At 32.9% G+C, this 23,852-nt stretch overlaps 1 protein-coding gene across 1 annotated transcript; it reads right to left on the bottom strand.

Moving 5' to 3' along the window:
- Positions 1-9,765: 9,765 nt before the first annotated feature.
- Positions 9,766-10,149, bottom strand: LOC104907668 (uncharacterized). Its single transcript, XM_010696626.1, has one exon. The coding sequence runs from the start codon at positions 10,147-10,149 to the stop codon at positions 9,766-9,768; it is 384 nt and encodes a 127-aa protein (XP_010694928.1).
- Between the last annotated feature and the right edge of the window lie 13,703 nt (positions 10,150-23,852).

The raw sequence follows: 23,852 nt of genomic DNA, 5'->3' as shown, positions 1-23,852 counted from the left end.
ATCCATTGCCAAGGATAGATGACTTGTTTGATTAGCTGGCCGGTGCAGGAGTATTCTCTAAGATCGACTTGAGATCAGGTTACCATCAACTTCGTGTTGCAGGTAAAGATATTCCAAAGACAGCTTTCCGTACCCGTTATGGACACTATGAGTTTACAGTTATGCCCTTTGGCTTGACTAATGCTCCAGCGGTGTTCATGGATTTAATGAACAGGGTATTCAGAGCTTATTTGGATAAATTCGTTATTGGTGTTTATTGATGATATATTGATTATTCAAAGAATGCGAGTGAACATGAAGACGCCTCCGTGCTGTTTTGCAAATACTGAGAGAAAATCACTTGTATGCAAAGTTCTCCAAATGTGAATTCTGGCTCGAGAAAGTGGCTTTTCTGGGTCATATCATTTCTAAGGAGGGTGTTTCAGTTGATCCATCTAAAATTCAAGCGGTTTCTGAATGGTCTACTCCGAAGAATGTGACTGAAATTCGCAGCTTCCTTGGTCTAGCTGCTACTATAGGAGATTATGAAAGATTTTTCCAAAATAGCTCGCCCATTGACAAGTTTAATGAAGAAGTGCACCAAGTATGAATGGAATGATGATTGTGAGAAGGCTTTTCAGATGTTGAAGGAGCGTCTTACTACAGCTCTAGTCTTAAATTTACCTAATGGGGATCAAGACTACGAGGTGTATACAGATGCTTCGAGAAATGGCCTTGGATGTGTGCTTATGCAGAAACGGAAAGTTGTAGCTTATGCGTCTAGACAATTAAAAGTTCATGATCTTGAATTAGCTGCTGTAGTCTTTGCTCTTAAAATTTGGCGTCACTATTTGCTTGGTACTTCATTCAAAATATACTCTGATCATAAAAGCCTCAAGTATATCTTCACGCAAAAAGAGTTGAACATGAGACAAAGAAGATGGTTAGAGCTGATTAAGGATTGATATGGAGATTCAATACCATGAAGGCAAGGCCAATGTTGTCGCTGATGCGTTAGCAGGAAATCTTCTCACTCATTGTCACAACACTTTCGAGAAGGTTACTTAGAGATGAATTTCAGAATTTTGGTGTCGAACTTATCCGAGTTGGAGCACAGCTTAACTCCCTTACATTGCAACCAGATGTGTACGATGAGATTAAGGAGAACCAAGCTACTGATGCACTTCTGAAGAAAAAGATGGAAGAGGTTCAAGATACTGAAGATGCTTATTTTAAGATCCATGTAGACGGGAGTCTTCGTAATAAGAATAGGTGGTGTGTTCCCGACATACCTGACCTGAAGAAGAAAATCTTAGGTGAAGCTCATTTGACTCCATATTCGGTACATCCAGGAGGTGACAAGTTGTATAAAGACCTCAAAATCATCTTTTGGTGGCCTCACATGAAGCAACAGGTCGCCGAGTATGTTTCCAAGTGCTTGACTTGCCAAAAAGTCAAGTTTGAGCACAAGAGACCTCAAGGCGAAATTCAACCTTTAGAGATTCCAATGTGGAAGTGGGACTCAATTTCTATGGATTTTATCTCCGGACTTCCAAGAACACCTAATGGTAATAAAATCATTTGGGTCATTGTGGACTGACTCACCAAGTCTGCTCATTTCGTACCAATGAAAGATACATGGAAACATCAAAAGCTAGCTGATGCATATAGGAAGAATGTTTTGCGCTTACATGGTGTGCCAAAGGATATTGTGTCCGATAGAGATAGTAGATTCTTATCTAATTTTTGGCAGAAGCTTCAAGAAGCCTTAAGGACACGGTTGAAAAGGAGTACATCATTTCATTTTGCTACTGATGGTCAGACAGAGCGCACTATCCAAACACTCGAGGACATGTTGAGGGCATGTGCCTTAGAATTTCAAGGCTCGTGGGAAGATAGACTGGACTTGATATAATTCTCATATAATAATAGCTATCATTCTTCAATAGGAATGGCCCCATATGAAGCCTTGTATGGCCGCAAGTGTCGTAGTCCTCTTTGTTGGAGTGATATTGGTGAATTCTGTGTTTTTGGTCCTGAAATGATCCAAGAAACTGTAGAACAAGTAAAACTGATACAACAGAAAATGAAAGCGGCACAAGATAGACAGAAAAGTTATGCTGGTAAATACCGACGACATGCAAAGTTTGAAGTCGGTGAGAAAGTACTCTTGAAAGTTTCTCGTATAAAGGGAGTAATGCGATTCGGGATGAAGGGAAAGTTAAGCCCTAAATTCATCGGAGATAGCTCGAGTTCACAACGTTTTCCATATTTCTCAACTTCGTCGCTACATTAGTGACCCCTCACATGTACTCACACCTGATGAATTGCAACTAGAAGATAACCTTTCATATGCTGAGGTCCCTATGAAAATTCTTGATAGTAAAGTTCGAGCAACTCGGAATGGAGAAGTTAAACTGGTGAAAGTATTGTGGTCGAACCACAAGGACGATGAACTTAGTTGGGAATCCGAGGATGCGATGTGAGCTCAATATCCCCACCTATTTCAATAGGTACGCTTATAGTTACGAGGACGTAAGTAATTTTTTTTATGGAGGGTGGAATTAGTATGATTTCATTTCAATTCTTAGTATTTAAAGATAATTTTGAGTTGTATTAAGTGTTTGATCCTACTTGGAAGTTAATGGCATGTTGAGAGTATGCTAGTGAGATAGTTTATGTGCAAGTTTGATACTATATAGTTATTATCCTTCGTATTGTAATAATAGATAGTTGGCTAAACATGTAAAGTTAATGAGCTAAAGTAACTGATAGGATTTTCTCTACGAGTTTAAGAATTGTTTCAAGTTTCGAGGACGAAACTTATTTTAAGGGGGGTAGATTGTAATACCCCGATTTTTGAAACAATTTATTATTTATTTTATTAACTATATTATATATTTTAGTTTATTTAATAATTAAATTCATTTATCTTTAGGAATTATTTTGTAAATAATTTAGATGCTTATAATGGGACAAGTTTATTAAGTAATTTAACTAATAATAGTAATAAGAGGAAATATACTCACATATATGTAAGAAGGGGGAAAAGGGAAAAATAAAAACAAGAAAAGAAAAAGGAAAGAAAAAAAAATAACAAAACAAAAAGAACGACATTCATAAACGGTGTTTCACCACCGTTCAACATCTTCACCACCTTCACCATCTTCACCATCTTCTTCTCTCAAAATCTTTAACATTCTCCCTTCATCACACAACCACCACCGTGCCGACGACACAACCACAACCGCCATTAGAGGTGACACCATAGAAGTAGGCGGTGCAAGAAAGAAAAGGGGGGTCGTCGTTGTTGTAATTTGGAGTATTTGGTGCTCGAATTAGGGGCGTTTGCAAGTTATTTCTCATCCCCAATCTTCTATATTAGTGGGTAAGATGAATTCCTCAACTAATTTAATTTTTTTTTTGAAATTATGAAGTTAGGGTTTTTAGATTGAAATTGAATTGGGGTTTTTGATTTTTAGTGTTTGGGTGTGGAATTTACTGAGTTGAATGTTCATTCATGAGTTTATAGTTAGTTTAGATTAGTAGGAAGCTTGTTAAATACTATTTCACAAAAGTTGTTCGTATTGAAATTTTACTCAAAATAGGATCAAGAAACGCTTGATTTGTACTTCATAGGAGAAAGTTTCTGTTCAAATTTCATATTTTATATAATTAATTTAAAACTCTACTTTTCATATGATTGCTTCATAATGAACTTTTGAGTTACCATATGAACATATGATTCTTTAATGTTGATTTTATATAAAGTGAGATGATTTTGATTAATTTGGTAAGGGTTTTAGTTAGACGGTTTAAGTTAGACGGTTTGACTTAGACGGTTTGACTAAGACGTTAGAACATGAAAGTCATTTATATGGTAAAAGAACATGATATGTTTGTTTGATGTTTTATGTGAAATTAGAAAAGGTTGATGGCTTGTGAACTAGAGTTAGTTGTATCCAAGTCTTTTACTTACGAAGTACACACATTTATATTGTAGATTTCGGTTTCATTGAGGAGCCGTATTGACTGAGCTAGTTGGTTTGATATAGTTTAAAAGGTAAGATTCCTTACTTAAATATTTAATAGTTACAAGAAAGGTCTACAAAAGATAAGATTTCAACTAAAACTTTCATATTTACGAGAAACGATTATAAAGGTATGTATCTCTCTTGAGTTGAGATTGGTTTGAATAGGAGGATGTTTCTCCTAATACGGATAGTTTGTTTTCAAACCTTAAATTATAAAATAGTTACAGAAAAGATTTATAGATAGTTTTATATTTTTAAACTGGTTGGGATTGCATTTATGGTGTCTCAAGGAATTGGAACTTTGTTGGGATAGTCTCGACAGTACAGAATAGTTGGGGGGTACGTTGATCAGTACCTCAGACTTAGATCTTCTGCTACGGTTTGACCGTTTGTGGGGTGTGCACACTAGGGGTCTTTATCTAATAGTTACCTAGAGGGCCTAGCTAGCCCAATGGGAAAAAAGTTCGTTCCATTCCATAGATTTATGATTCTAAGATTCTGAAAGAAACTGTTTTAGTTGAGAAAATAGAAAAGTATTTGGTTTGGAAAAGAAATGAAGAAAAATATTTTACAATGTTTTATTTAGTATTGGGGTTGCAAAAGTGAATGATTTGTAGGATATAATTAATGCATCCTACCTGCATATGTATTTGGCTTTACAGTATTGAATCTTGCTCAGCCTGTTTGGCTGATACTACATGCTTGATATATGCAGGTACATGAAGGCTTAGAGTCGGGTATGGGCGGAGAGCAACGTCCACTAGTTTTGCGTAAATATAGTTATAATAATTCTGTTCTGGTGCATTTCTTATATATAATCAATATTTTGAGACTTAGGGTTGTAAATATCAATCCACCTAAATCTTTATTCGGTTGGGTTGTAATAGTTTAAAATAAGCTTTAAATTAGTTTTGGTGCAAGTAGTTCTTCCGTAGCGATTATTCTCGTAATAATCGTGGAATAACACGTTTGGATTTCGAGTAGTTATACAGGAATTTCATTGGTATTTGAAATGGGTGGAGTTGTTGGGAATTTGGATTTTGGATTGCTGATTTGTTGAAACAGGTTTAAAATTCGGATGCCAGTCCTAAATTAAATTTTAGGCAGTCCATTTTTCAAACGGAACTCTACCGAATTTTCTATAGAATTTTAATATTATTTAATTTAATGAATCACTCGGAATTCAGGGGTGTTATACCCTGTTCCGTAGATCTAAAAGAACAGACATTCTAGTAGTTCAGATTCATGTGGATGATATAATCTTTGGTGCCACTAACGAATCTCTTTGTAAGGAATTTGCTGAGTTAATGCATAGTGAATTTGAAATGAGCATGATGGGAGAATTAAACTTCGTTTTCGGCTTGCAAATCAAACAAACTGAAAGAGGAACAATGATCCATCAGCAAAAATATGTGAAGGAGTTACTGAAAAAATATGGGCTGGATCAAGCAAAAATCAACCATACTCTAATAGGAACAGGAACAAGGTTAGATGAGGATCAAAGTGGTAAGCCTATAGATCAGAAACTCTACAGAGGTATGATTGGATCCTTACTTTATTTAACTGCTAGTAGGCCTGATATTTCCTTTAGTGTTGGTTTATGTGCTAGATTCCAATCAAATCTTAAGGAATCCCATTTGACAGCAGTCAAAAGGATCCTTAGATATTTAAAAGGAAGTGATGATCTTTGTTTATTCTATCCTCCAAGTGACATCTTTGATCTAGTTAGCTACTCTGATGTTGACTATGCTGGAGACTTGGTGAATCGTAAAAGCACTTCAGGCATTGCCCAGTTCCTAGGATCAAGCTTAGTTTCTTGGAGTTCAAAGAAGCAAAACACTATTGCTCTTTCAACAGCCGAAGCTGAGTATGTAGCAGCAGCTGCATGTTGTTCTCAGGTATTATGGATCAAACAACAGGTACGCGACTTTGGCATAAAATTTAAGTGTGTTCCTATAATCTGTGATAATACAAGTGCTATATGCATTTTCAAGGATCCAGTTCATCATTCTAGAGTCAAGCATATTCACATTCGCCATCATTTCTTAAAGGACGATGTAGAAAAAGGATTAGTCAAAGTTGAATTTTGTCCCACTAAAAATCAAATAGCTGACATATTGACTAAACCTCTCTCTAGGGACAGGTTTGAAAAGATACGCTCGGAACTAGGAATGATAAGAACTGTTTGAATGTACCAATGATGTTAATTCCCTAAGGATCGTTTCTTACTAAGATGCCCCGCAACTTTCATGAATAAATTTCATACACCTAGGGTCAAGTATAAGGACTCACATTTGTCTTTAAATATTACCCTAATTGTCCTTGCACATAATTTGATACGTAAGTAGTTTGTACAATGTGGACAAATTTTATTATAAGCAAGAGTAATTTTTTCTTTCTCTATTTTTTCTTTTCTTATTTTTTCCTTCAAAATTCTTTGATTATCTTTTCTATCTATCTCTCCTAAATTATGTACATAAATGCGTTAACATGTAATATGGCCAAAATTGCAAGTTCGGTTAATCTAAGTTAAAAGGAGAAATTTCATTAAATTCTTCCCAAAACCCCATAAACAGTTTCACTGGACCTAACCCCTTTATTTACTTTCACACGGCTTCATCATTGCTTTTTAACCTCAACCCATCACATCACTAACTCCTCACATTACTGACCCCTCACACCTCTCTACTCTCACATCAATTCCTCTCTCTCCTCCTTCATCTTTCATCTTCAACCTCTCTCCAAAACTTTTTCACCATGTCTTCCCACAGCAAAAAATTCGGTGACCAAGAAAAATTTCCTATGGAGAAAACCCCATCACTAGAAGACATTAGCGTTCAAGAATCATCAAAAACCAAAGAAGATTCAACTGAGTCGAAAGCTGAATCCTCTGCCCCTGTTTCTCTCTCTCCAAAACATGAAAAGGGAGAATGTGAAGTGGAAAGCGACCAAGAACAGGAAATTCATGTTCCAACTAAGAGGGGTAAGAAATCCAAATCATCTCAATTTCTTGTAGGTTTTTGTATAGATATTGCATGGTGCAAAAAATCAAAGTGGTTGGAATTATTGAACATTTTAAGGTTTCAGAAATGGACAAAAGTTGTTAGTTTAGATGATGGATTATATGAAAAAGAAATGCGTGATTTTTGTTCCAGTTTTAATATCATTGAGGGAGCTTTTGTGAGTGTCGTAAGTGAAAGAGTTGTAACCATAACTGAGAAGAAGTTGGGGGAGTGGTTTGAAGTTCCAATTGAGGGTTATAAAGAGTATGTTAAGGGTAGAACAAAACTGAATATCAATGGAGTCTCTAATGACAAAGTTCTTGCTTTCTTGAATGGAAATCCGAATGCATTGTCCCTAGATCAAAAAGAACTTTCCCCTTTCCATAAACTGTTATTTCAATTTGTGTGGCGTTTTGTCTTACCCCGCTCCTCAAAAAGAACCCAGGCTAGTTTAATGGATCTTTCCATTATGTACTGCCTTGCCATGAACATCAAAATCAACCTCCCTTCTTTGATAATTTCTCATCTGTCTCATTGCATTTCTCATAATAAAAAAGTTAGCTATGGAAACCTTCTCTCTACCATCTTCAAAAATTGCAAAGTAAAACTTCATGCTAGTCCCTCCTTCTGTCTTGAACCTGAAAATTACTTAACCAAGGACACATTATCAAGACTCAGTTAAAGGTTGGTTAATGGGAAGCTGGACTTTGAGAGGGAGGAGACACCCGTTCAGATGGAAGTGGGTGTTATGAGGAAACTGGGTGAAGAGGGAGTTCCTGTTGGGTCTGTGAGGAAGAGTCAACGACTTGCTGGGTCCAAGTCTCTGAAGGAGCAGGATCAAGGTGAAGATGTGTTTATTCACCTTGACTCGGATCCAGTTCCTTCAACAGCTGTTGATTTCCCTTTGCTGTCTACCACTGGACTTCACAGAATGCTCCGGGAAATTCAAGACTCCCTGACTCTCCTGCACTCTAAGATCAATGTCATTGAAGCCACTGTCTCCACTTTGGATTCTCAGCAGCAGCAACAACTGGTGGCTATTAAGCAAGCTGATATGGGGATTAGGAACAAAGTAGATGGTGTCGTCTCCAAAATTGATTCTATGGTCACCACCCTCTTTAAACGCCCCAAGCGCTAATCTCTCTTTTTAATTATGCATAATTGGACAAGTTTTTGTGGCTGTAATATTTGTTAAACAATCTCTTTTCTGTTTTATCTTTATGGGTCCTTTTGAGACACATGAAGTACTTTAGTCTCTACTATTTTCTCTTTACTCTTGTACTCTGCATAGTGATTATTACCTGCTGTCCATATTGCTGCTTTTCTACTTTTCGTATTTTTGGTGTGCTTGGATGGCTAATATTATAAGATATCTGTTTGAGCGACTTGCTTGCTGCCTAGATTGTTGACTCTCTAGTGCTGCAGATTCATTCCTTAGTTTTGATAATGACAAAAGGGGGAAGAGCTATTATTGGTATAGTCAAATTTTTCCTTAGTTCCTATGCATGTTTTGCTCATTCCTGTTTCCAGTCCTAGTTGAGTCTAGTTACTTAGGTTGTGTGTTATTTTTTTTTCTGTTTTGCTGTTTTCTGATTTTATTTCCTTTCGTTAAAAACGAAAAAATGAAATTTTTTTACCAATTATTTGCCATCATCAAAAAGGGGGAATATTGTTGTATTCACTATTTTGATGATGACAAATATTTATCTTTGATTAATTTAGTTTCTTTTATTTCGTGTGTTATTAGATTTATTTATTTTATTTTGTGTTATTAGATTTATTTATTTTATTTTATCTTATAATCTAGATTTGTTATTTTATCTCAGGTTTACTATTTTATATCACAAATATCATGTTTGATAACTTATGGAGAATTGATTAGGAGTTTAATAAAAAATTAAGTTATTAACTTTATTTGTGTTTGTGACCAATAATTAATATTATGGACTTTAATTTGTAAAATATTAGAAACCATAATATTCTTGGAAGCTAGTATATGGGCAGGAAATGAAAATGCTAATTGATGAAAAGCTTTGTGAGGCGCTAACTTCCAGCACCTAAAAAGGAGGGTTGTTAAAGTAGTTCCTAGATTTTAGGAACTACAACAACCCACTACAGCCCACCTAATTCTAAGGCGTGTGATCGTGGCTGAAGATTTGGAACCGTAACAGCACAACTTCCAACGGATTTCTAACGACTACAAAGTGGATGAGTGAGGCTGAATTTTAGCTCCCACTATGTTCGTGGAGAAGATCATGCGGCAATCAATTATCTACTAATAGTTGTGTTGTAACGAACAGAGAATTATGCTTTCAGAATTTTATTGTAATATTTTCTGTGAAAGTATATTCGGTTTCATCTCTTCTTTCATTATTATTCACTGTATTAGAGATTGGGTTGTGTGAAACAAAATTTGTAATCATTTCGAGAGAAAAAGAGAAAGAGAAAGACTTCGAGTGAAGTCAAGAGAGAAAGTCACTTGTTCTTGGGGAACAAGGTGAGAGGGAACAAGTTCCTAGAGGAACACAGAAGGTCCAATATTAGGTTGTACAAAAGAGAGTCTTTTGGCCTAAGTATATTAAAGAGAATTGAGTCAAAAACCCTCGTGGTCAAGGTTTTTCTTCCTATTGGGCCTAGGAAGTTTTCCTTGTAAAAATTCTCGTGTTCTTATATCTTTTAAGTTTATGTATTTATCTCTTTCTTAGTTAAAGATTGTTTTATTTCCGCAAAAAGTTAGAAAATGTCCCCAACTACAATATCAAGTGTTTGCACTCGACTAACACCTTTTCCTTTTGAACCATCAAAACCTCTTTCTTTGATTCCTTAGGGATGTTCCTCTCAGCATTGACCAATAACCCATGCATCTCTTGCAAAGTATTTTTAGACTCATTCATGTTATAGGTCATCCTGAACTGATTGAAATTGTCAGGCAATGGATGGAGAACGATATTAGTAGTCAACTCAACCCTATAAGGGAATCCAAGTCGTTCCATGTTTTCGAAAAGACCCATCATTGCGAAAACATTGGGGCCAACAACTTTACCCGGCTTCACGTGACACTCTAGGTTCTCCCTATTAGTCTCATACCGCTCAACTCGGGCCTGAGTTGTTAACATGGCCTGCAACTCTTTCATGTTCGTGTAGGCATCCCTGGTTTCGAACCTCTTTTAGAGGCCCAGCTCCATGGCTGCTATTATCAGGGAAGTGATTGGTATAGACCTATCATTAGCCTATTTAGCACGACGTTTGTCTGCTTCAGTTAATTCATCAATAACGACAGGAAGTGGGGTATCTAAGACATCCTCTCGACCTTCGAACCACAGAACGAGTCGTAAGGTCCTTTCCCAATTTAGAAAGTTTTCACCATTCAGTCTGTCCTTTTCGAGAAAAGGACGAATGTTGAAAACGGAGTTGTTGTTGTTGTTGTTGTTATTAGACATAGTATCTACAGACAGAAAACAAAAAAAAAGTTCAATTTATGTTTATAAAACAACATGAAACATGTAAAAGGTTTCTAGGTTGATCACCTATTCAATTTTAATGTCCCATTTGAATAAGTGAATTACAAGATCCAATCATCATGCAACACTAAGCAGATGGAAGTCTTATCTTAACGTTACATTCTTAAGGTAAGTAAACTCTTTTACTAATTATAATACTTTATAATTCTTGTTTACATTGATAAACATCGCATGCTTAACAATCTCTTACTTCAAAATCCAAAACGCTTTTGATAATTTTGTTAAGGACAACCAAACTAAGTTGCAAAATTCACAATTTTACCTTTTCCCAAATTAATGATAATAACCTGCGGGGGCATGACCTATTACTATTAATTAAGGGTTTAACAAGTACTTTATGTTTGGAAAAGCTAACTTTAATATTTGCGGGACCTGAGTTTATTATGTTATGAATTAGTGAACTCTAGCGCGCGCATTGATAAACAACATACAATAAGCTTATAAGCATTTTAAACAATAATAAAATGCAAAATAAAAAGGTTCTAGTATGGCCCCTAATCCTATGAACTAAGCATCATTGGCCCCTTCTTGGAGTCTTCATGGATATCCATCCACCTTAGCCATGGGCCTTCTCTTGATGGGCTCATCTTTGGATTACATAAGTATCAAAACAATTTAAATAATATCTAAATTAAATAAATTACAAAAATACTTGATAATACTCAGATCGTATTTTCTAACTTAAATTTGGGCCACACTTGTCATACTCCCTCCGTTTCCTAAATATCTTCCTTGTTACTGTTCCTACAGATAACAAGGAGGATCCATTTGTGTGGAATATGCGGTGGGTAAAGTAGGAGAGAGATAGGGGTTAAGATAAATAAATAAATAAAAGGGGTTAAAGTAGGAGAGAGAAAGAGAGTAAAATTAAATTCATAATGTAATGGTGGACCATAGGATAGGGACATGAGATGGTAAAAAGGGGGAAAAAAATTCCAAATAAGGAATGAAGTAAAAGAGGGAAGATCTTTTGGAAAAGCACTTAAACGGAAAGACGGAAGATCTTTAGGAAACGGAGGGAGTACATAACATTTATATCAAAATACAAAAGCCACATAATTATATCACATATTATACTTGCCAACAATTAAAATATCAAATATTCTTAATTAAAGCAAGAGGATAAAGTATTTAAGTAATTCCTAACCACCTAAAGATTCTATCCTAGAAAATCTAGCCTACTCATTTTAATTAGATTAAAGAATAAAATTATGGAAATATTTAACTGAAAATCTACTTAATATTTTCAAAATCTGTTTTAATGATTTTTCTCAATTTGTTTTTTGGAAAAACTGCTGCTGGGCAGCTGCCACCACATCCCATTAGCTGCCTTTCTAACCACCTGGAGCAACCACCGTGGCCCCACCAGCCGGTGGTTGCGCCACCCAACTGTGTCTACTCCTGCTTCCCCCTTTTTTGTGTTTTGTGGAATTAAATTAAATTACAACTTCTTGTATAATAATTTAGTGATAAAAAAACATAAACTCGTTTATGACTAATTCTGAAAAAATTAATTTAAAAATTCATTTTAATTAATTTTTAGGGCTATTCATATCAATTAACGTAAAACATATAAAACTCCTTTTACATGAATTAATTTGTCATATATAAATATTTTAAATATGAATATTGAGATTAATTATATGACCAAAATTTTCGAAATTTTTCATAAAATCCCTATCTTATTTCGTTTTAGCATTATTCACATAAATTAATCTCTAATTCACATAAAACTTTCTTTTACATGAATTAATTTTCGTAAATAAACAATTTTGAACATGAAAATTAGATCAATAATATGAATTAAACTCTCCAAATTTTCGAGAAAATTGGAGATATAAAATTACAATTGATTTTCGAAAATTAGGGTTAAAATTTTAAAAATCCGACCAGCCTAGAATTAAATTTCGAAAAAATAATTTTCGATCGAATTAATTAAATTTTTGACCAATATCAAAATTAATAAAATTAAATCTCCATTTAATTAATCCAATTAAATAAAAAAAATCCAAATTCAATTCCTCCCCTTAATCAAATTAAAATTAGTGACAAAAGTCAAAATAAAACAAAACTTTATGACCAAAAACCTATATGCAAAAGGTAGAGATTTAAGTACTATAAGTGAAATTTCATGAATAAAATTAATAAGCACTTAAAACAAGATTGCATGCATATACAAGCAAGAATAACATAATAGTTTAGAATTAACCTTTAAAGTGTGATTTCCACAAAGCTTGTTATAATCCGGAGAAAGAACCGCAACTGTGATTCCTCTACTTGGTCCACCAATCCGGATCAACACTCCACCAATGCTAGTTGGAAGGAACAAATCTTTCTTCTTCTTTAATGGAGTAACGTGGCTTTCGGGAAGAATAAGAGAGAGAAGAATATTGAGAGAGATCTTGTATCTTTTCTTGTGATTGCCTAACTAAATATATAAGTATATTCAGATTAGGAATCCCCTTCTTTCTCCGCTCATGGCCGGCCACCCTAGAGGCCTTTTGGGCTCTAGGTTTTAATTTTTGTTGATCCAAATAATTATGTGTGACCTAATAGGATCCATTTAATTGGGCTTCGAGTTTATAATTTACTAACACAAAGATCTATAGCATTCTCTAGCAAGATGTATAGGCGACCCAATTTAATGAATTTATTATCTATATAATACGATCCATGTTATATTTAGTAATTGCTTAAAGGCGAGGACATAATTCCTGCAGCTGCATATTACTCGCTCCATATCTTTATCAAGTATTGCTCATCCATAAAAAATAATAAAATACAGAATACAATACAAAAATTAATTCTAAGAATCCACCTTTATCTTACAATAATAATAAATATGAAACATGGAATATAATATACAATTAAAAATCTAACAACCACCTTTACCAGTCAATAGGTAATAAACAAATATGGCTAATAAATATTTAAAACCCTTTACATGCTTGTACTAAAAATTCATAGAAACATATAGTAAATAAATATCACATGTTCCCACACAACAAACTGAGAAACATAATATTTCGTTACAAACAACCTTACCTAGGAATTATCAAAGTTTCCTAAGCATGATACAAAGTTCCAAAACAAAACCTAGTACATGATACTAGGTCCAAAAACTCTTAGACATTCACGTAGCTTGTATAGACTATCCTTTGTGCCACTTTGTTTTTAAAGAAAAATTTCATTAATTGAAGGCTAAAGTACATCTGCAATTGGTATTAAAGAAAAATAAAATACAATCAAACAAGGTTAAATCAAACTCGTCTTTTATGAAACTACGAACAATGAGCAGATCGGCAAAAAAAGCACAGATCCCTTGTATTTGTTGAATCTTGCAGCCACCAGTGAGCCAGTATATCATTTGATATAGTTTGGAGAATAAAATTCTTGATTTAACAATGTTGTCTGTATCCGAGCTTCCAATACCTTCATGTTAATAGTCATGAACTTCAACCAATGAGAACAATTTCTCATACCTACAAACATACTAACAAGACTTACAGCTCCCATAGCAGTGAAGGAGACCTCCATAAAATAGACAAAAGCCCCATAGTATGAGTCGAGAAACTTTCATCAAGAGAGACTAATTTATTCAACAAAACATGAAAATAAGCTAACGACTGAAAATAAGAGGGAAAAAGGGGCTTACCATGAATGAGAACATCCATGGCAGCATCAACAGTCCCTCACAAATGTAGAGGGAAAAAAAAGGAGAAGAGGGGGCAACGAGAGAGAATAGGGGACATTAGGGTGTAACACCCCGATAATTCTCTATTTTTCAAAATACCTTTTTAATATAAAACTTAAAGAATTATCAAAACATTATCGCCCGTGTGCTAACGTATCAGCTTATTCAGAATTTTACAGCGGCAATAATAAATAACTTTGAAAACATATTTAACTTAGTCAACCATAAAGTCAACTCCAAACCAAACCAAAAGTCAAACCAACTTAAAAGTCAAATACTCAAACCATAAATAAAGTCAACTATAAAAATATTAAAGCTAAACACAAGCTCTCTCCGAATCCCAAACCCATGATGCATCATCTTTAAACATGGAATGGTTGATGCACTATTGATCCCGATAAATTGCTCACCAAACAGGTCATCACGGGATCAATAAGGCACAACCATGATTAACATACACACAAAAGCACGTAATCAACAAAACTGAGTATTACATAATCAACACACATAAATTCTAACATGATACTAATAAAATTAAAGTAGAATTAAATAAGAATATAATATAATGACAGACTAATTATATTTAAATTGACTCCACCACCAATAAGTGAATTAAAATTTAGATTGAATAGGCAATGGAAAAAGTTGTCCAAACACTACTAGAAAAATAGCCTTTAGGAGCGCTTAAATAGCAACACTTATTAAAAAAACTGTTGACTCCAAGAATTGATGGAATAAATTGGAACACTTTTAACAAGCGTTGCCAGTTTCCAATATTTTGTGAACAAAAAAACTGCACATAAAACAAAAAAAATTTCAAAACTCCCACCACTAAAGCAGGTAACGTGAAACTAGGAAGAAAAAATAAAGCCCTAATTCACTCCAACTCCTTCTCCTTCAGCAACTCCAAATTCTCTGAAAATTCAGTCGAACAAGATCGAGTTTCATGTTCGAAATTTGAACAACTCCAATTAATTTTAGCAAGATCCAGTTTCCTTGAACTTTCGCTGCTCCAAGGAAGGATTCCAAATCCTTATTTCTCTCAACAATTAGGTATTCTTTTTATAAGAATTTTACTCAATTGCAATTCGAATTACGGATTAATGTTGCTGGTACGAATTTTTTTGGTACGAATTTCATTGAATTCGAATCATTATGAATCTTGCTGGTATTTCTTTCTATGTGACTTTCAGTCAATTCGAATTATTGATGCAAAAAAATCGTTCTTTAATTCTGAAATTGCAACTTTGATTGGCTAGGCTGGCTTTTTATCCCAGTATTGAAAAATCTGGATTTTGATGAGCTCGTTGTCTATGTGCAGTTTGATGATCGAGCTATTGATGATGTTGTGAACAAGCTTTTCTAAAACTACAAAACCTGGTGCAAGTTTTTGGGATGAAAACACATTAAGGTGCGAGATTTTAGTCTATGTTCTAAATCATTTGATATAATTGATGAGATTTCAGAAATGAAATATGCCTGCTATAGAAGTCAGAAGATTATTGTGGCCATGCTTAAAACATGATAAGATCATCTCTGTTTGCTAAGTTCACCCAATTTTGATTGAATAGAAATATATATTAAATAACATAAAAAATGATTTTCGCTTTATCTTTCAACATGATAAGATCATCTCTGTATTTTACGATTTTTGTGTGCTTTAGTAAATTTCTGGCAGATAAAGCTGCAATGTTCAATGTGTAAAAGTTCTGTGATTACGTTTCTGTAAATACAACATCTGTGTATTTCCTTTTCTCCTTCAATTACTGAACTCCATAGCTTCTATGTGTTTTGAATTTTAATGTACTACTGTAAGTAGGGCAACACATATTCAGGAGTTCTACTGATTGAGGGTTGCCCATAATTTTTTGATTTGTTTGTATGTTAGATGATATTTGAGTTGGACTTGGTGGAACTGTTATTGTTCTGTAAAGTAAAAAAAAAAAACTAGTCATATGTGATATGATATGGTTTCTCTTATCACTTACAAATAGACTCCAAATCTGCGAACTTATGGAATCTTTTTCTTCTTTTAAATTTATGATTGCAGTTTCTTGTGTTAGACGAAGCAGACAGAGTTCTTGATGTTGGGTTTGAGGAGGAGCTGAGAGTTAAGGTACTAGCTAAGTAGCTATAGCAGTAAAGTAACCAGGATAAATTCTTTGTGGGTGCCCAATTGAGCATTTTTATCAGTCATCTCACTCATACATCGACTTGAAAACTAGCTTATTCTAACTGAGAATTTAGCCTAAACTCAACAAGTTCTATTAACACTCAACTCATCAAGCTTTTGCACTAAATGCCTATTTCCTCGAACATGGCAAGCGAAAAAAACAAATCATCCAAAGGAACATCTAGATTGGAAGTTGTTTTCCCTTATACAGATGTTTGATTCTACTAATCCATGAATATTGCACATGAAAGATACACCTCACTAGAGTTAGTGCAATAATCCATTGCACATGAACCATTTATCTAATTCTTCTCACACAAATTTGTCATATGATTCATAAATGTTCTATGCTAATTGTTAGTTTTATGCTTGTTGGATGTAGGCTGCTAATAAAGCTTCATCTTCTGGAAATGACAACTCTCGTTAATTATTTAATTAGCTAGTTGGATTTTTGTTGAAAGGTAACATTCCTAGTAGATCTTATTTATTATTTGTTAAACTAGTATGTTGCATGTTTGTGGCCTTTTTTTTAATTACTTTTGTTGACATTTTTTTTGCCCCTCAGATTAATTTTGGATGCACCAAAACGAAAAAGTGAATGTTGAAGATTTGAGGACATTGGAACTTCTGTTTCGGCACAAGAATGAAGATATATTAAGTTTTGTTATTATTTAGTTGGATTATAAATTTTAACATTTGTTGTTATACATACATTGGTTGTACCTTGAGTTTGTCTAAATGAGTTAAACTTTTTGGTTATTTTTAGTTTAAAGATTTTATATAAAGTATTAAACGATTATATTTTTTCATTAATCAATATATTATATTTTGGTTCACTTGCAAATGTTAAAACCAATTTGTAATTTTAGCATTGAGATCATAAATTAACTCTAGCGACACTTTAAAAGTGCAAAAAGGATTATACGACGCTTTTAGTGGGTCTCCATAGCTAAAGAAAAATAGTAAATTGTATCAGATCTTGTTCAACGCTTTAGGAGCGTAGCTACCTTATTACAACGCTAATAAAGTGTTCTAGCAGCGTGCTTGAAAGCGTTCCGAACTAGCGACGCATTTATCCTAGCTATACCGATGCATAAATAAAGCGTAGCTACAGGGTGTAGCGACACAGGCAAGCGGAGCACTTTTTAGTGCGTCTGTAAAAGTACTTGCGACGCTTTATAGCGTTGTAGTAGGCTATTTTGATGCGTTGCTGAAACCCAATTCCATACTAGTGAAACCAAACCAGTCTTCAATTCAGAAGACGAAGCATGGGCACGACTCCGTCCTACCAAGACCAACGATATCGAGGTACTAATTAAATAAAATAGGACACTGTGATCAATTCGGTCCCAAGAAAAACCATGTGCTACTACAATGTACTCCAACTCATACTAGTCCAACACTTCAGCAATGCACAAGTCTAAAACTTATTGCTATTCACTTTTCATTTTAACTGATTAATAAATTATTTACTTGTGTGACTCACAAAGTAAGACAACCAATATAATCATCAAGGATGCATGAAACTTCCATTTTTATCTTATGATTGATAAGGTGATCAACAACTCGACAATCCAAGAATAGATTCATTATTAGTCTCATAAATATTATTTATTTGTTGATCTAGGTCAACAATCAACAACCTTTCATAGCTGAATAACCAACTTACCAAATAAGGCCCTCGGTCATCATAAAGTTAATAAAATAATCCAAAGGGACCAATATGATCCAATTCATGATCTAATAACCACAGTATTATTCATCCATCATGTGAATTAATAATATAATGATTCCAATCTCATATGCTTGCATCAATCATCCATACAAACATAATACAACCAAAATAGGCGACATGCTTCACGCAACGACATAAAATATGTAATTCTACTTGAATATAAATCACATATGAACTATAAATAGTTCTCTATACATGATCCTACGTCAATCCTAATTTTAGGACATGATACTAGTCTACAAACACATGTACGTACCTTGTGTAGACAATATGAAAGGTCACTTTATCAACATTAGAAATCGCCTAAAGAGAATTTTCCGCCTACCAAATATCAATACAACCACTAATCAATACTCAAATAAAATTCCAGCAACTTTAAAATACTTTAAACCCTCTTTAAAAGTTTTTAAAATCCTTAATCATTAAAACTTCAACTACTAATGTCTCCTAGTATAGTACTACCATACTAGTCATTAAAAATCATCAAAAGTTCATACTTTAACAATTAAAACTCCATCATAAGCATATGAATAAATATTCCAGCAACTTATAATATGTTTAACACCCTTTAAAACATATTTAAACATAATCATAAAGATAAGACTACTCAATTTTCATAAACTATAATATAGTACTACAATTTCCAACTCATAAAATCCTGAAAATTCATGATTTGATTTTTAAAACCCTTACTTAAAAAAATTAATATATCTTAAATTTAATTACTTTACTATTCAAATTATATAATCTAAAATTTATATTTAAATAATCAAAACTACAAACTTTAATCATGAAAATATTAAATCAATCCTTAAAACATAAACTTAACATTAAATAAAATAGAGGAGGAAGAGAAATAAACCAAGAAGAAGAGAGAAAGGTAGACACACGTCACGAGGGGGACGCCGGCTACTGTCGATGGTTGCGGCTGCCGTGGTCGGCCGAAGAACACCCAAAGAGGATATAGAAGAAATGGAGAGAGTGAGTGAGAGAGAGAGAGAGAGAGAGAGAGAGAGAGAGAGAGAGAGAGAGAAAAAGAGAGAGAGAATAGCAAATTAGGGTGTGTTTTTAGTGTGGCAAAATTGTTTAATGAAGGGGTATTTATAGGTTCCCCAATTAGGGATCCAATAGTGGTTTGAGCTTTGATGGGTTTGTCTAATACAGATTCTCATGAAAACATAAAAAAAGTTTTGTGCTCCTCTTCCCAATAACTAAAATCTTTTGTACATCCACTCAACTAAATAAATATAAAATTACTTTCAAAATATGACTAAATAAAATATTTGATTACTTAAAATATTAAATAATCCCTTTGACTTTGAAATAGTGAACACTTTAAGAACTTAATTATTTAAATAATGGAAAAACTACATTAAAATATATATATATATAAAATTAATAAAAGTGGATTTTTTAAGAGAGAGGCGTGACATTCTTTGTGCCATCTTAGTCCACTAGAAGCAACTCAAGGAGTATTTTTCTCCTATAAGTAATGATAATAATAATAATTAATCACTACAATAATAAAATCCAAGCAACTATAATAATACTTAAAAGTTCTCTAAAACCTTTAAAAATTATTCCTTTAATATTAAAGATTCAACCTTACAATTATGAGCATAGGAGTAATGTTTTACTCAAAAAAGTTTGAAAACTCATGATTTAGCACTTTATAAATCCTAAAGCTGAAATCTTTAAATCTAAAAATTTTAAAAATTAACATTATAATCTATACTACATAAATTATGATATTAATCTACTCATAATAATAGTTTTATCAATAAATTAACAATAATACTAATTAGAACAATAGCAATAATAAAATAGATAATAAAACTGAAAACAATAAGAAATGAAGAAGAAAAAAATAACCAAGCAAAGGAAGGAAGAGAGGACTAGGGCCAAGAGGAAGGACAAACAAAGAAGAAGAAGAAATGTGGCTTGTGGCGGCGCACACGAAGGAAAAGGGGGAGGAAGTCGACAAGAAAGAAGGAGGAAGGAGAGAGAAGAAAACGGGGCTTGGGAGGAGGAGAGGGGCTGATCGGAAAAAAAGATTGAGTGGGGGGATGAATATTAAGGTTTTGTAAAATCTATATAATACTATAAAGCAATAAGGATCTACTGATGTATCAAGAGCAAATTGAATTGCTGATGTGTCAATCCTTTGTATATCTTTTTCAATTTTTTGCCACATGTATTTGTCTCTAAATATTTCTGTTATGCATTACTTTTTTTAGGCATATAATTGGAAAGCTATTTAAGAAAGTTCTCTATTATGGAATGTAAATCAACTAAATTTTAGGAATCGATTGCTATTAATTAGTAATTACTTATGCATCATAAAACTGCAAAAAAAAAAATCTCCTAAATCCGATATTTTAGGCACTAATTAAAAAAATCATATCCCCTAAATAAGGTATTTTAGAAACTAATTAAAAATTCATATCCCCTAAATTCGGTATTTTAGTTACTAATCATATATATTGGCACTAATTAATTAAAAAAAAAATTTATAGCAAGAAACTGATATTTTAAGTACTACTTAAGATATTACAACTATTTAAAAGAACATGTTGTACTCTCTTCTTAGACCCAAATTAAAATAAAAGTCTTAACAGATTATGATATTAAACTTAAGGTTTACCAATGGACGTATTAATCATACCATCAAAGTTATAAGTTCATTGCAAACTATAAAATCATGGACCATCATATTACAAAGACTACGGTGTATCCCATAAAACGATGATAATTATTAGTGAGTTACAATGTGATTAGCAATACAAAACACGATCCACGATAAAATCAATAATAATTGATATTAGCACCTCTGTATAACACAAAAATAAACATCTTATGTATTAACACTTAGCTTGCATAAAAGAATAAACATCTTATGTACTAACACTTAGCTTGCACAAAAGAATAAACACTTATGTACTAATACTTGCACAAAAGTCTAAACATCTTATGTACTAACACCTAATATTAAACTATCAACAAAAAACGGATTAGCCAATAATAATTAAAAGATAACAAAGTCTCAACAAAAGTTAACTTTTACTTGGCTCATGAGGTTTGTAAAACTTAAAGGAGGGTAGCTCAATTGTAACAACAAGCATGAGATGTCTTAAAATTTAGTATAATAACAATGGGACCCCTTTCATTGTACAAAATATCACATCGCAATATTTAAAGTCCGCTAGGAATATGCTATCTTAACTGGTAAATGTATGGCATCTCTATGTAAGGTTAAAGATTAAAATTACATATAGAACTTATGTGAAATTTATTGTCCATAATTTTAGTGTAGTTGTATCTTTGTGAAGTTTATAAGTCATATACTTCCTCCGTTTCGAATTACTCGCTACACTTTGAAAATTCCACTATTCATGAATGAGGTTTGACCATGCATTATTTACTATTAGATAAAATCAAATGTTATAATGTAATATTGTTGGATTTGTCTCAATGTATATTTTCAGAAATCAAATTTTATACTTTACTAATACATAATTAAAGATATTAGTAGTCAAAGTAGTGCATCGACAAGCGTGAAAGTCAAAGTGTACGAGTAATTTAACACGAGAAGTAATTTGTTCAGTTTATTCACAACAACCGAATCACAACTAAAAAAAAAATATGACCAATCGTATGAAATTTGAGAGCTCATAATTTCTAGATGTTCATCTCAAAAGATAAAATGTCATATAATATATTCCACATATAAATTGATTTTTATTTCTATTATTGTTCATTTGGAACAAGTATTATTGACCTGGGTCAGTGAGCTAATCACAAACTCACAATAAAAATGAAAAAAAAGGGTGAATTGTGCATGTAACAAATAATTGACAATACAATTTATTCTATATTTTACTTTCCAAAATAAATAAAAAAATGGGTCAAATAGTAGTTACAAGCTTTAAATTCTAAGAGAAGTGCATAAAATCTTACTTGTATCTAGTAGCCGGATATAATCTTAACAAAAACTAAGTTTGCTAATAAAGTTCCAAACTATAACAAACCCTTGCTTAGAACACTCTATCTTTTTCCATCTAAATTTGATCATCTAGAAAGTGAATCATCATCTACATATAAAAAACTTATGTAGATAACATCTCAATCTCCAACATGAAACGTCAATGAATAAAAACACAATCAAATTCTTTTTTCTCCATTTTCGAAAATATCAAGTGTGTTCGATGAATCTGTGGTCAAACTTTTTGGATAACTTTTTTCGAATAAATCTGGAATTGAACGGGAAATTTTTTCTTTAATAACATAAGATTCAATTGATCGAATGTAGCAATTTTTCGAATAAATCTCCATTTTATTTAAATATGATATTGCCCAAATTCAGGAGAAAGGTTCAATTAAATTTAACAATTCTAGCTATGTTTTAAATCTCCATTTTTGGTTTGTAATTTGCACGGGTTCAGTTAGCCATATCAAGAGTTACCAGCATTAGGGTTTGAAATTTTATTTGTGATAAAGATCACGGGATCTCAAGACAACAAAAGAGTGGGGGTGAGAGGGAATGTGGAAAGTGGGAAAAAAAGTGGTTGCATGATTGAATCCCAATAATGGATCGAATTGTGATTTTATTTGGTCCTGAATGTATAGCAATGGGTAGAGCAAAGACTTTTTCAGTCAACGTCGCACGATAATATTAATTACATCAGTTATTGAACGCACGACTTACAAATTAGTTTTAAAATATTCCTCATAATAAACGATATGATTATAAAAAGTTCAAATCACGATCTAATATTCACCCCATGATTTTGGGAGAAATATCATAAAATCATAAAATTTATAAATATAAAAATTCCGTGCATTTTGCACGGGTCAAAACCTAGTTATTTAATAAACTACTAATCTTCTATTTATAGTTTTTGGAAATGTTCCAACTAGGAAACCCTAACTAATTTTTAAAATATTTAAATAATTAAATAACCTTTGATTTCGTAAATTCAATACTTGTTAACTTAAAGTATTTGACCTCCAAAACAATAATAATAATTATATTCCTCCTTGAAAGAAATATAAATATGATTAGAATAACATTTTAAACTCTATAAAATATACCTATAAAATTAATAAAAACGCAGGTTAATACAGTCTATTTCGATTAAAATAAGTTTCGTCTCGAAATTGAACAAAAGATTCCTATAAGAACGAAAATTTATGAAACTTTTGACACTCTTAAAATAGCTGGAACTTGCTTGTGTCATATAATTCAATAACCTGCGCCACAAAAAAGACACACAAACTCATTAAAGTGTAAAATAAATCCACCTACTCATTAAAGAGTATATGAACAAATCAAACTTATGCTTAAATAACCAAAAAGAAGCATATAATGTATAATATGCCATAAATTAAGGAAAAAAGCGCGAAATTCTGTCGCATTATTAGAAAAAGTTACTCCCCCATAACTCACCTCAAACAGGAAAGGACATTTCTTCATCATAATATTGTCCTCGGCTTCCCAAGTAGTTTCTTCTAACTCATGGTTAGACCAAATGAGTTTAACAATTTTCACATCGTTAGTGCGAGTACTCTACACCTTATTATCTAAGTTTTTAAAGTCAAATTTGAAACTTTGCAGGCCTTTCCTCATAAGTCAAATTTGAATCTAATTCGAATGTTTCAAGTGCAACACATGCCTATCATCGTGAAGATACTTTTTTAATTGCGAGATATGAAAT

Source organism: Beta vulgaris, chromosome 4 (assembly GCF_026745355.1).
Source record: "Beta vulgaris subsp. vulgaris cultivar EL10 chromosome 4, EL10.2, whole genome shotgun sequence".
In the NCBI taxonomy this organism is placed as follows: domain Eukaryota; kingdom Viridiplantae; phylum Streptophyta; class Magnoliopsida; order Caryophyllales; family Amaranthaceae; genus Beta; species Beta vulgaris.
The sequence above is the reverse complement of the archived record's forward strand: the minus strand, read 5'-3'. Positions and strand labels throughout refer to the sequence as shown.